This window comes from Gossypium raimondii, chromosome 5 (assembly GCF_025698545.1).
Source record: "Gossypium raimondii isolate GPD5lz chromosome 5, ASM2569854v1, whole genome shotgun sequence".
Lineage (NCBI taxonomy): Eukaryota > Viridiplantae > Streptophyta > Magnoliopsida > Malvales > Malvaceae > Gossypium > Gossypium raimondii.
The window spans coordinates 22920611-22935295 of NC_068569.1; the positions used below are offsets into that span (position 1 = coordinate 22920611).

The 14685-nt window shown below is 29.5% G+C and overlaps 2 protein-coding genes across 2 annotated transcripts; both read right to left on the minus strand.

The window, feature by feature from the left end:
• Positions 1–9108: 9108 nt before the first annotated feature.
• Positions 9109–10581, minus strand: LOC105771338 (transcription factor GTE10-like). Its single transcript, XM_052631780.1, has 4 exons — positions 10202–10581; positions 9701–10053; positions 9548–9596; positions 9109–9444 (listed from the first exon to the last, which is right to left on the minus strand). Exons 2-4 carry the CDS (start codon positions 9944–9946, stop codon positions 9434–9436), a joined length of 306 nt encoding a protein of 101 aa, XP_052487740.1. The 5' UTR covers positions 9947–10053; positions 10202–10581; the 3' UTR covers positions 9109–9433.
• Positions 10582–12454: 1873 nt separating this feature from the next.
• LOC105770864 (uncharacterized) lies at positions 12455–13579 on the minus strand. Its single transcript, XM_012592219.2, has 4 exons — positions 13273–13579; positions 13075–13205; positions 12877–12977; positions 12455–12773 (listed from the first exon to the last, which is right to left on the minus strand). The coding sequence occupies exons 1-4, from the start codon at positions 13328–13330 to the stop codon at positions 12638–12640; spliced, it is 426 nt and encodes a 141-aa protein (XP_012447673.1). The 5' UTR covers positions 13331–13579; the 3' UTR covers positions 12455–12637.
• Positions 13580–14685: the final 1106 nt, after the last annotated feature.

Genomic DNA, 14685 nt, shown 5'->3' on the forward strand with positions numbered 1-14685 from the left:
TTTATATAAACAAATAGTTAGAAATTATAAATTTAGACATGAAACATAACATATAACATTAAATTATTAAAATATTAATCGTACAAAAATATGTAAAATAGTGTAAAACTATTTTAGTTTTATCCTCCCTATCTTTAGCATATATAAGTTTTAAATTTTTATTATACATAATTACCTACTAATCAATTATAATATTTAATAATATTTAAAAATAAGAATTTAAATTCAAAATCAAAATAATAAAATACATTTAACACAAAAAGTATCTAATAAAATTGATAACTATGAATCATAACTTTTACTTATAAAATATACAAAGTTGGAAATATAATATCAAGTATTAAAATAATTTTAAGAATGTATCAAATTGTGAATTATAATATTAAAAGATATTATTATCTAATAAAAATCAAATAAACATATAAAATAATATAAAATCTAAAACCATAATGAAACTCATCGATGTTATGGAAATTTAAAGTTTTTATTGTGAAAGAAATTTATAGAATTTTATTTAAATATATTTTTAATATATAATTAATATCCAAATATACTAAATTTATCAATAATTAATTTAACCATTACTAAACAATTTGATTACCAAATATTCTTTATTATATTTTTAAGAAATACTTTCATTAATCATAAATAACAATAATACATAAACATGACATAATGAATAAAACGCTACAAATTATTGCACAAATACCACCGTATGTAAAAAGAGCCCAATAGAAGAGATCAAAGTTTAATCAACAGTAACCGCAATATTGGAACCACATCACCGAGTTCAATCTCACGATCACTATCAAAATGCTTTGTCATGACAAATAATATTATTTATTTTATAAAGCAATGTTATTTTAGTCATTACCTGATTGAGTAAGTGTTTAATTAACTTATTATGCCAACTCGGTTAGAAGCTTAATATATAACTTCATTATGACACACTCACAATATTAGTGAAAAATTATATAACAAATGTATTTATAAAAATAAACAAGACTTTAGTTGAATTGGTAAAGTTTAGAAAATAAAAATCATGACACTTTGGGTTCAAATATGTTTTTTCTAGATTTTATGTAGGTAGCACTTTCTATAGCAAAACAACTTTTCATTATAGCAGTTAAGTTGGTTGTAGAACTGGTTTTATTTATATTTTACTTTTAACTTCTATAATAATTTTTCATCTATAATGGCAAAAATCATAAAATATAAAGTACACTCTTCATAAAATTAGCTCAAATTTCGTTTTAAATTTTAGTAAAATTAATTATATTCCTACGTGAAATAAAAATAACAAACTTTAGTTAAGATATTGTTTTAATAGAATTAAATTTTACATACAAATATATTAATCATATTTTATTATAAATGCAGTTTAAGTATCACTAATTAATATTATTAATATATTATATTTTTAATTTTAAAATTTTTAAAATTAAAAAATAGTTTAAATTTCAAATGATGTATAGGTGTATCGAATGACGGTGTTAACAACCATCTCTATGTAATATCCAAAATTTTGATAGATAAATGGATTATTATAAAGAGGGCTGATTGTATAAAAATACAAAATGTCATCAAAATGATATAATTTGTTGCTTTATAAAATCAATAGATTTTTATAATTTTATAATTGAGTTAAGACTTGGTTGATGAGCGACAAAAACTTAGTTGATCACATAAATAATAATTAAATATCCCAAACACAACTACATTTACAAGAATATAATAATAATTAAAATAAAATAACATGTTAAAAAATAAACCTCACAAAATTGATAATCTTACTTCACCTTCTATAACTATAGACGAAAAACTTGTATAAAATATGAATATAAATAAGAATAATATTTGATACATCGTTGGTGTATAAATTTCATGTATCATTGAAGAATAATAATATGACTTATCATCATTAAATTTAACAAAAATATAATAAATACTAATAATTTTATTTAAACATACGAGTTAGTATTTGGTGCCTTTGGCGATGTGTTTTTTTATTTCACAACAACCTTAAAAAACGGTCATGTATATATATATATATATTTTAATATTTACTATACATTATAAGACATTTGTCAACCTCTGACCCTGGTTGTGGAGTTTTAAAACTCCACTGGTAGTGTACCAAATGTTATTCCAAAACATAATTAAACATTAAATGTAGCTATTATAAACAAATATTAAAAACTCTCGAATTTAGGATAGTGGGTTTAAGGTCTCAAGTATAGGGTTTAGGATTTTAGCATTAATTTGTAATTGATTAATATTTAATTATTTTCAAATAAAATTATTAGTATTTATTTATAAGTCCTCTACCAATTTTCATTTTTTTTAATGATGATTAATTATATGGAATATATGGATATTATTAATTACATTCATGAATTAAGTAGATTATGTATTAATGAGGTTTATTTGTTACTTGATTTTTTTTAAAAAAAAATCTAATTTAATTGTGAAAGTATTTAAAGTTTCTAATTGATACAATGCTTAGAATTACCCATAACTTATCTCAACCTTTAAATAAGAGGATAAACGCGCTTCAGCACGCTTGAACTCACGTCCTCTTGCATTGGCAACAATACCAATACAAATTTTTAAATAATATGTTCTACTATACTTTAGAGCTTAATTAGATTTCTATTATCATGGAGAGAAATTTGAGTAAAATTTCACGAGTTCATAGATTTTTAAGAAATATGCAACTTTTTAAGGTGGTGTTGCTGAAATATTGAGAAGCAATTACATTGAAACCGTGTACATAAAGTGATGAGTAATTTCGTCTTAAGAGCAAAACAACGTTAAATTATCATTCTTTAAATCAATTATTAACAAATAAGTTGATTGTTTTAAATTTTACGATAAAGATTTGTATAAAACTGAGATACCATGTCATTTATATCACTTTTCAATAATAAATTAATATCATTTCAATATTTTTATCCCAAATTTCAAATGACATAAAATACAAGGGTAGGGTTGGAAAATATCCACCGCCCGTGGTTAAGGCACTATCCTTCCTAATAATCATCCATAATTATGATAACATAATATAAAAACATTTAAAAATGTTAATGCTATAAAGTAAATAAATAAAAGGTTGGGATAAACAAAAATAATGGAAAAAGAAGATGGCTGAAATTACGGGGAGAAGGAACATCCCAAATCAAGGGCTTCAATTATTGCAATCAAGATCCGACCATTAACAATATTTTATCAACACTCTGACTAGCTAACGTGGCTAGAGTTGGGGGGGGGGGGGGTCAAGATTTTCGCACGTGGGTTAGGTCCAACATGCATACTTGTCTTTGCCTTTCCTTTTACTTTTGGTACTCATATAAAATTACTAAACAAATAAAAGAATAAATTTATTTTAATAATTTATGTTGGGTTTACAATTTACACATAATTTAGTGATTAATGATATAATTTACTTAAAAAGTTGTCGAAACTATTTTTTGAAAACAAAATTTTAGTTGTCGACTTTAAAAATAAAACTGGAGTCGCCATCGATCCGTGATTTAGGTGTGATCGGCTCACCTTAGAAATTATTTTGGTCTACGAAATTTGAGAAAACGAGTTCGGGAGTCAGTTATGCACGAGGAAGGGTTAGCACCCTCGTAACGCCCAAAAATCGGTACCAAATTGATTATTTAATGTCTTAATGTCGAGAAAAAAGATTTTTTAAAACTCAAATGATGAAACTTGAAAAAGGATAATCAACTGTTCAAGTTAGATAAAGAAATCGAGACCCAATACATTAGGGTACAATTTCTCAAAATCTCCGAACTTTGAATATTGCATTTTAGTTTTTAAAGAAAATCTTCATTCCGAGAAAGCAATGTGTCATGCCCAATACATTAGGGCACCACAAATTAAGTTCCCGAAAATGACTTTTATACTTATGCATTTTGAATAAAGAACATTCTCAGTTATTTAGGATTAACAAAGAAAATCGGAACCCAATACGTTAGGGCTCAATTTCCTCGAAAATCCTAAATACCGAATATTGTCTTTTATTTTAGAAATTCTTATTTCGAGATAATAAAATGTCATGACCAGTAAGTTAGGACCCGACATTTTTGGATTCCCGAGAATAAGCTTTTATTGGAAATCTGAATTTATTGCAAAATAAATACTTGGCTTTCTAAATTCATCGAAAAATGATCACAATCTAGTAAGTTAGGACACGATCTTTCTCGAGAACCATGAATGCCAAATATTTTGAAAATTAATAAAATATGAGGATTTTAATGCTAACGAAACCAAAATATATTTTCTTTAAAAGTATAATAAAATGTTAATGCATATATATATGTATACAAAAACCATGAAAATGAATCAATAATAAGATATATAAAATATGCACATACATTTTAAAAATAATAAACATAAAAATATATAAATATAATATATTAGTAAATTACGAAAATATGAAAATATATATATAAAAACATGCAAAAAATATTTTATAATAATTTTGAATAGTGTATAAATATGTACATTATAAAAGAAATATATATATAGAATTAAAAAGGAAATAAATGAAAAACGATATGAAATTCATAAAATATATGTATATGTACGTATGCATATAAAACTAAGAAAAATAAAGTAATAATAAAATATATAAGACACGTATATATATTTTAAAACCATTTAAAACATGTACATATATATATTAACATACATATGCGTATAAATATATATAGGTATAATAATATTAATATCTAATATAATAATAAATAATACTAACAATAAGACAGTAATAATAACAATTTAACAGTATTAATAAAAAAAACTTTAAATGACAAATGAAGGATTAATTTGGAAATAAACAGAATTTAAAGGTTGAATTCAAAAATAGAAAACGAGAAAAGGATTAAATTAAAACGCGCGCAACAGGAGGAGGACCGAAAAAGCAATTTACCCAAACCTCCTAAAACGTTGCATTTAAAAGGGGTTAAAATAATAAAATTGGAAACCAATGGGGCAAATTCAGAAAACTTTAGAAACAAATTAAAGCAATAAAACAAATCAAAAGGATCAAAAGCACAAATATCCTATTAGGATAAAACATGCGGGCTATAAGAAGAAGGAAAGAAAAGCTGCTCCATTTTTCCACTTTGCTCCTCACATTGGCATTCTCCCCTTTTTTTTTCCAACTCCGATTCAAACCAAGCGCAGCGAGAGCATCAACGACATGCCGCCATCGGTAAGTGCCTCTTCCCTTCCTCTTTACCTCTGTTTTGCACACCCAGAAAAAAAAAGAGAAAAAAATAACAGAGAAAGCAATAAAAGAAATGAAGAAAATTTGTCTAACCCCTATTACAAATGCTGCAATTGGTTTTTATATCACCCCCAAATATTACAGAAACTATTTTTCCCCCTTTCTCTTTTGCCCTTTTCTCTGTTATTCTAGTGCTCCCTTCTGTTACCGTTGTTGGTGGTTCATTGCAGTGCATCTTGGAGAGAACGTCTTGCACGTGCAACGTCTTGGATGGGCGAGAGGCGATGGACGAATGACAATGCGTGATCTGCTACAATGAGGAAGGGAAAAAAAACTGCTGCTAGGGTTCCCATTTTCTGCTCCTGTTCAATATTTTGGGCTAGTGGGTTAGGGTTTAGTGTATTGGGTCATTGAGCTTTAGGATTTTGGGCCCCGGGCAATAATTGGGTATTACAAAAGTAATAAGAACTAAATTGATAAAAAGTATAAATAGTTAAATTTATCTTATCCCATTATTATTTTGTAATAAATTGATATCACTTTCCTCAAATTTCAGCCGCTCTAAAAGTGATCCATTCAAAATTGAGATTTTGAATGCGACACTAGACAGTAGTTTGCAGCTGAGCTGCCAGTAAATTAGGCTCGAGGCCTTTCAGTACACTTCCTCCAAACATTACAATCCCCAACCTAATGCAATGCAATATACAGATATGACATGCTGTAACATAATATCATGCATGTAAACAAGGCATACAGTATCAAATCAGTGGGACATCATCAGGCTTAGTCATATCAGTCATACAGTTATTTCAGTCAACTAGGGGTCTAGGTAAACTTATTGACCCTACAGTAGGTTTATAGTCGACTTGGGCGACCCGTGCAACCTTATCAGCCAAACAGTGAAAATGGGCCTACAAGCCCATGATGTTCGCCCGTGTGGGCCCACACGCCTGTGTGACCCACATGACCCAAATTGGCCTTGGCCTCGTGATCCATTTTAATGTAACCTGTGCTAGTTAATTATTCATATGTGTTTCCACTATTTACTTATATGATTCTTCAAAGTTGTTTACTTGAGTCACTGCTACTAAATTATTTGTATCTTAAGCTACAAAATTCCGAATTAAGATCCGCAAATTTTTTCTGAAACCAGACTCACATATCTTCTTACCATAAAATTTTTAGAATTATTGGTTTAGCCAATAAGTACAGTTTATTCTTTAAAGTTTCCCCTATTCTGCTGTCTGACAATTTTGACCTTTCTACACTAAAAATTAATTATCTTCCCGTAAAGAATTCAGATGATGTTCTCGTTTGTTTCTCTTGAAAGCAGACTCATTAAAAATTTTAAACATATAAATTCTACCCCATAATTATTTTTATAAAATTTTTAATAATTTTCCAAAGTCAGGGTAGGGGATTCCGAAATCATTTTGACCCTGTCTCACTAAAATTCAAATATCTCATAATATGAAATTCTTTTGCTTAGTTGTTTCTTCTATGAGAAACTAGACTCAAATATCTTTAATCCCATATTTCTTTTCATCCTCTAATTCGATTTCCATAATTTATGATGATTTTTCAAAGTTAGCCTACTACTGGTGTCCAAACAACAAGCAATTTCGGTTTTTTGTCGAATCCCTTATTTTTGTGTTTCGGGTACACACTTGGTTTTGTTTGATGTTAAAACAGTCCCCGAGCACTTCAAAGCCTATAATTGAGCAAAAAGCACGATAATTAGTCTTACCTCGCTATTAATCAAAATCTCGAAACCAAAATACTTACTCATAAAACGATGAACACTTACCGCAAAAACTTCAAATCGGTACATTTACGAAAATCACGAGGAGAGCCTTAATCCTTGTGAAATGCTGCTGCCAACACCCCGGAATTAGACTATTGAACACAAAATAATCTTTTAAAATGATACCCAACAACTTACTAAATTTGCACAAGTGCTGCTTAACGCTACGAAATCAAGAGGAAAGAATGGTTTAAGGGGAATAAGGGAATTTCGGCAGTAGAGGAAAGAAAAGAAACGATAATCAAGTAAGAAGCAAAGAAGAAAAAAAATCAATAGAAATGGGGGAGAGAAAACGTCAAAAAGATGGAGAGAAAAACGACTCTCTTTTTTCGAAAAAGGAAAAAAATGATCAAATTTTGGATATCCTCTCCTATAATCCCCTAATTCACTCCTAAAATCGCTCCCCCACTTCCCACTACACATCCACCACCACTTAGAAACCTAGTTCAGCACAACTCTTCTCGAAATTAAGAGCAAAAAAATATAACCCTTGCCGTTCCAAAGATTCAAACCCATAATCTCCACCATAATGACACACCATTTAACCACCAGACCCATTCTAATGTAATTTACCCAACAATCAAATAAAAGCCTACTGAACAAGAGCAAGACCCAATTCATTCAAAATACCAAAATTTGTCCAAGTGAAAGCTTGAACTTGAGACCTCCCAAACACTCCCAGAACACATAACCACTAAAGCTGACAGATATTTATGTCATATTTTCACAATAATGAAATTAGAAATTTTGGGGCATTACAATTAAGGCTCGGTTTGTTTACCAGTAAAATGTTTTTCGGAAAATGATTTCTAGAAAATGATTTACTTTTCTGGAAATGATTTACTTTTCTGGTGTTTGGATGAATCTGTGTAAAATATTTTCTGTTGTTTGGCAGATTTCCTGAAAATATTTTCCAGAAAAGTTGTTTTTACATATATTAATAAATTTATATATATTAATAAATTTATATTTTAAATTGGTTTTATATATATTACAATGATTTATTTATTTATAAATAAATAAATCAAATTAAATATATAATAATACTCAATTATTAAGCTAGAATATTAACCGTTATAAATTGAAAACAACCAAAATTTATTCACACTTTTTCAGATAAACGACAAACACAAACATAGGTTTTCCTTGTATACATAATGGAAGTTTATTAGCTTAATATTGATGACCACAAAAATTTTATTGTTCATCAATTTAATTTAACAGAGAAATTATTTTTTCTCAAACATATGTATAATTTGAAGACATTGAAACTAGGAGCTCAAGTCAAAGCTCAAAGCCTTGGTACTAGCTGCAATTAATGAAGCTGTTTTGTAACAACTCTTTAGCAAATAGTCCTCAAGTTTGACATCACAAGTTTACATTTGCCGTTTTATAGCTTGTTTTAGATGGTCCCCAATTTAACTTGCATCACTAACATGAAGTAGAAAGTAGGCAGCGGGCATCAAATCTCAAGCAAAAAAATTAACAAAAATGGTTCTAACTAGACAAAATCTAAAAATCAGAAAAATGGTGACCATTATTATTCGCATGAAGACCTAAGATAACAAATTGTGTAATTGATAGCAAGAGTTTCAGTCAAAAGTTCCACACGGTGAACAAATTATCATAAACAAAGCTGGCCTATTACTCAAAAGCTATTCCCGTTTCTTTCTTTCATATTGTATCCCCAAGTTTTAGGACTCATCTACATAGTTTCACCCTATTCTAATTTAAAGGAATCAAGTTATCTAAATACAGTTGAGATAAAATAAACCAGCCAGCTGAGATGGGTAAGCATGTTACAATGATAAAATATGTTTGCAAATGGGCAGAATTAACTATTGAAAAAGGATTGATAGATTCAATTCCATCAATGAACATCTTCCACAGAGATTTATTTGGGAATAGCACAAAAAAAAAAACACAACAACTACATGGAAACATTTTATCAACCACTCAACAACAATGAAGAGCATCAAAGAATGATCTCAAGATAGAAAACAACTTGACTTAGACAAACTATGATCTAGTGAATAAGCTCAACAAAAATCAGAACTCTTAGTAGAGATAACTTTCACATAGAATTTTTTCCATACATATATTTTCCCATATCCAAAACATATATTTCCTTTTTAAGTTTTCTTCAATAATAAAGCAGAAACATCATGCTCAAACACACAACAATTGCTCGAAACAAGATCTCTTAAGCATAATAAATAAATAAAGGAGAAGTTCACTACAGTATAATTGTACAAACCACTAGAAGAAGGGCCTGATTCACCACTGGATCCGCTGGAACTATTGCATCTACTATTTCTATGGGTTAACCCCTTCTCTATTGCTACTGGAGGGTAACTGCTACCAACTATATCTACGACCTCATCAACTTAATCATTACCTAACAAGAAAGAGAAGAAATGTTAGTTTCTGCAATGATTTGGTTTACTACTACCTTGCTATCTGTAAACAAATCCAAAAATGCACAGAGGTTGGTAAATTACCTTTACACGACTGCATTGATGAATTGCTAAACCCTGACTCATTAAGAAGCTACAAAAACGGAAAAGACAAAGCAATATCATAAATGCAAATGTTGCATTTTGGATAAAAGAAAAAGAAAGGCACCAAAAGATGAGATAGATGCATAAGGATACCTCCATTTCACAAGATTCAGCTTTTGCCTGGTTTTTCTGCTTTTCCAGCAAATAGTCATCCAAAAGTTTACACAATTTGTACAATGTTTCATGACTTAGAGCATCAATATCGATCTCAATCTCATCCTCACCCATTTGACCATCACTAGAACTCTGCTCTTTAAGAAAGTCAACAATGTTTTCAGGCAATTCTCCCAACAAAGACTCTAATTCTGTGCTTAAATTATGCTTCTCCCGATCGGTCATGATCTGTCTGATGGGCTCTGGCTTGACAATAGCATCTTTTTGGTTAACTTTTTTCTTTTTCAAAGGTAAAATATTACTATTCGTTTCACCTTCTATAGGTGTAGCTGCTGTTGAAGGCACATCATCAACAATTTTTGTTACAGGCAACAAAGAAACAAAGAAACAAAGAAAGGCAACAAATTTCAGGCATAAAATCGATTAAAAGTGTGGAAAAGTAAAGAACAAGAAGGAAAAAAAAAGAGCTTTATGCCATACCTTAAGCCAAGAACCAGCGAAGAATTCATGGTAGATTTGCATGAGAAAGAGAGAAAGAGAGGAAATGAAACAGAATATGCTGAGAAGAGAAGATATGCGACGGACTTTTACCTGGAAGAGAAGATAAAGAACGGAAGAAGGAAAAGAAATGAAGAACGGAAGAAGGAGAAGGAGCCTTACCTGGATGAAGGAGGAACTGGAAAATGTTTTACAGAAATGAAATTCGTAAACCATTTTCACCCGTGTCTTGGAAAATATTTTTCAAATGTAAAATGTTTTTAGTCAAACAAACACTGGAAAATCAGGTAATGTTTTCCTGCAAACAAACTGACTCTAAGTGTGGGTTTTGATGAACAGTATATTTATTTGCGGTTAGTATAAAAATAGTGGTGGTGGAGAGATTAGATATTGTAACGATGTTGTAGCGTGAGACAAAAAGTGAGTTAAACTCACCGTACCGCATCGCCCATCTAAACAAGTACGGATTTAAAATTATTAAAATATAAAACCGTATTGAATCCAAGGAACCAAAATAAACATAGCAAAGAGCACTTGGTTTATTAACAAGCTACTCGTGTTGGATTAATTGATTTTTAATTAAATTATAAAATAAAATTTAAAAGTTCAAATATATTTAAGTTTTTGTATTTTTCATGAGTTAGAATTCAGTTTTCATACTTTTATTTTTAAAATTTTATTCTTTTTATTTTTGAATTTAAAATTCAACTTCAATTATTAGCACTATAAAATTTTCTTTTAATTTTGTTGAAGTGACATTTTAACTTTTTCTAACAAAATACTCACATGATAACCATGTAAAAGCATTGTAATAAATGTAAATTTAATAGATAATTTTAATAGTGTTTAACAACTCTTAAAAATTACATCACTATTTTAATTAAAATAAAATATTTGGTCTAATCAACATTGTAAAAGTTGAGGTATATGTCAAGAAGTTGATGTATAATGATTAAATATTAAATTTTAGCGTAGTATAGGGACCAAAATTGAAACTTGACCATTGTTGTATAATCTATAGAAAAATGCATTCATAGGTTTTTTTTGGTGCCATGTTTATAAATAGTTAAAAAAATCACTTTTAACCTTTCAACTAGTAGTAACTTTTTTATTCTTAGGTCAACATACAAATGATATAATAGTAAAATAATAAGACGAATATCACATATACGTATTTAAATTAATTGGACTAACTAATGCGATTGTAAAAGTAAAGGGCCAAAGAATGTAAATTAAAATAAAAGATTAAATATCAAATATGAGCAATATTAAATTTTTAAAAGACTTGCTCTAACTCATCATGTCAAAATATTTTTTTATTAGGATAGTATTTCATTGAAAAACATTCACGCAAAAAATTATCAGAATAATCAACAATATTAATTTTATCACGAAAAATTTGTTTTAGAAAAGGATTTTTCGAAAATGTATTAATTTTATAAAAAATAATATTTTTGGTGTTTGAGTAATTTAATGTAAAATATTTATTTGATAGATTTTCTTGAAATTATTTTGAATGAAACAAGCTGAATATAAAAGATTTTATAATTAAAACGTAATTGTTTTCATTAATCGTTCCATAGTCGATCAAACATAATGGAACCAAGGTCAAGGTCCTTGTGAACATGTAAGCTGGGCAACTCATCTGCTACTTTATTCGCCTCATGGTTAAGAGAGACCATCCATTGCTTTTGCAAAGTTCCTCGATATCTCAACTAGCCGCGGACCATTTCCATCAACACAACCCTGATCCAACAATGAACTGCAACCACATTATCACATTTAACCTGGACATTTCGATATCCCATTTCTCATGCCGAGCAAAATCTCCCCTTCGACATCATCAACCACTAGATTCAGGCCACTCCTTGTATTCAAATAAATCCAATCAAACAAGTGATGTGATCCTTCTTGGGGATAAGAATTCTCCAAATCGACTTCACACAAAGACAATCCCTCAGAGTATGGAGAACAGACTCCACACAGGTGGCATGTGGCAGCAGCAGTTAAAGCCCTTCATCAGCAACCGCCTTCGAACCACCAACCATAAAAACTATTTGAGTCGCTATGGACTTTTAAGACTCCATAGCATCCTCATAAGCATTCCACACCAAAAATTGTCCACTACTGGACCGACTCCAAATGCAGATGTCATAAAAACGGAAATGCATTCCCCTTTGCTAAATTTTGATTAATATGGTTTGTTTGTTTGTAAAAAGAAAGTTTTAAGAAATGTGAAGTGTAACAAATGCTAAATACAGATTCATCCCCCAATGTACAACTTTGTACAGATTCCACACACTCATTACGTAACCAGAGTTGAGAGCAAAGCTCTTACAGTTTTGTATAACATAAACATATATGGATTAGGCTTAAAATATGCCCGAAAAGATATAGCATTTATTTAGTAGGTAAAGATTAAACACTGATCCCAGAATCTGGGTTAAGCTTGGAAGCAGCAAGGTTGGCAACGTGGAACTGTGGTTTGTAACTGTTGGTAGGCCGGTCAAGTACAGGCGGTTCATTCAAGAATGCCCAATTGCTCCTTGTCCACCTGAAATCATTTACATTAATTTTACGTTATTAAAAGAAAAAGTCAACTATAAGCCTTTTTTTTTCTATTGAGTAAACTAGTCAACTAAGATTTAGCTACTTACCAGCCATTTTTCTTTATGATATTCTCCAGGCTTGTTTCTGCATCCTCCTGGCTGGAGTTTGATCTCAGATTCTTACTTCCATGCTCCTCCAATGGTGTTTCCTGCCATATATAGATGTAAAAGAATCATATCCTCGTATCTATATCCGAAAATTTATCAAATGAGTGAAAAATGGGAGTGCTTTAAAGATTTATATACCAGGGAAGAGTGAGTGCAGGTATATGATGGACTAAAAGTAGCTTTAAGATGTTCTGCCTCCGTTTGCTTCTTTGATTTCCAATAAGCTTCGATCTCTTCCTTGGTCAACGATCGATTTCGTTCGCGTATTACTGAAAAACATTTTCAAATAAATTGAAGGCAACAGCATGGAATCACTAAAGAATTCACAGAAATTACCTGATGTAGGATCCGATTCTGATACAGGAGAATCCCATCCCGCCATTAAAGAACCCATTTTAACGATGTGCTTTTACTTTCTTGAAAAACCAGAATAAAGTAGTAATTTGTGACTATGTCTCAGCAGATGTTGAGAAAGCCTTTTATATATAGGCTTGATCTTATTCTCGTCCTTATCCTCGAGACCAAAGTATATTATTTCACTTAGGCATTGACAAAAATGATAGTTACAAGCTCCACTATCTATTTAGCAGCCAACAGAATTTTCGTCAAAGCTATGGGAAAACCAGAGGGATTTATGAAAATTGTGGGCTGATGCAGGGGTTGTGAAGTATTTATCTTCCATTTGATAATCCAAAACTATTGATGACACTGACTGCGCATTAATTTACGTTACTAGTTTTTATGATGAAAATCCATTTGAGGATAAGGATAAAATATGGGTGTCAAGTCACCGAATCTAATTTATCCCACTCCGAGGTTAATTGAGATGGTAAGTCTCTTTTTTATCTTAATTATTGATCGACGATTCGATCATCGTTTTAGGTATGAAATAGTTTTAAAACTTGTAATATTAGTATCTACTTTTAATGCATTCACAGAATTTAAAAAATCAATTATAGACTCTTTCTGATAAATACCTTAAGAAATAGAGAAAAGAAAATTAAAAATTTTAAATTTTTAACGGGTTAAAAGTTTAAAGAAAAATTGTATTAAAATGCTTTAAATTTTTAGAGAGCTAACAAATGTAATGTTATTATTTAATTAAAGGATTAAAAGAGATTAAGTTGAATTATTAATTGAAAGAGAGGCTAAAATGGAATTACATTATTTAACCGGTCCATGATGAAATTTTTAAAGGAAAGACAAATTGAGTTTTTTTTGGTAAACCTTTGGTTTAAATGTGTCAAAGGTCCCTATACTATTTTGAAAATTAAAATTTAGTCTCTATATTTTAATTTTAAGAAATGGAGTTCCTGTATTTTTTATTTAAAATTTGGGTCCCTCTGTCTAATTTTGTCACTAAAGTTAACGGTATCAAAGGTAAAATAATTTTTACCCTCAATATTTACAATTTTTTATCAATTTGGTCATTACCCTTTAAAAGCACATACAAAATTCAAAATTTTTTCACATTTTAAATAAAACTTAGAAATTTTAAAATTATAATTTTAAAAGTTAAACTAACAATTGAACCGATTTCAAAATGATCTAACCAATCGGTTAGATTGTTTTGGGAACAAATTGGTTAGACCATTTGAAATCTATTAAATTGTCAGTTTAATTTTTAAAATTATAAGCTTTAAAATTTCTAAGTTTTATTTAAAATAGGAAAAAAGTCATTTTTAAATTTATTATGTACTTTTAAAGAGTACAAGCAAATTGATAAAAAACTATAAATGTTGAGAGCTG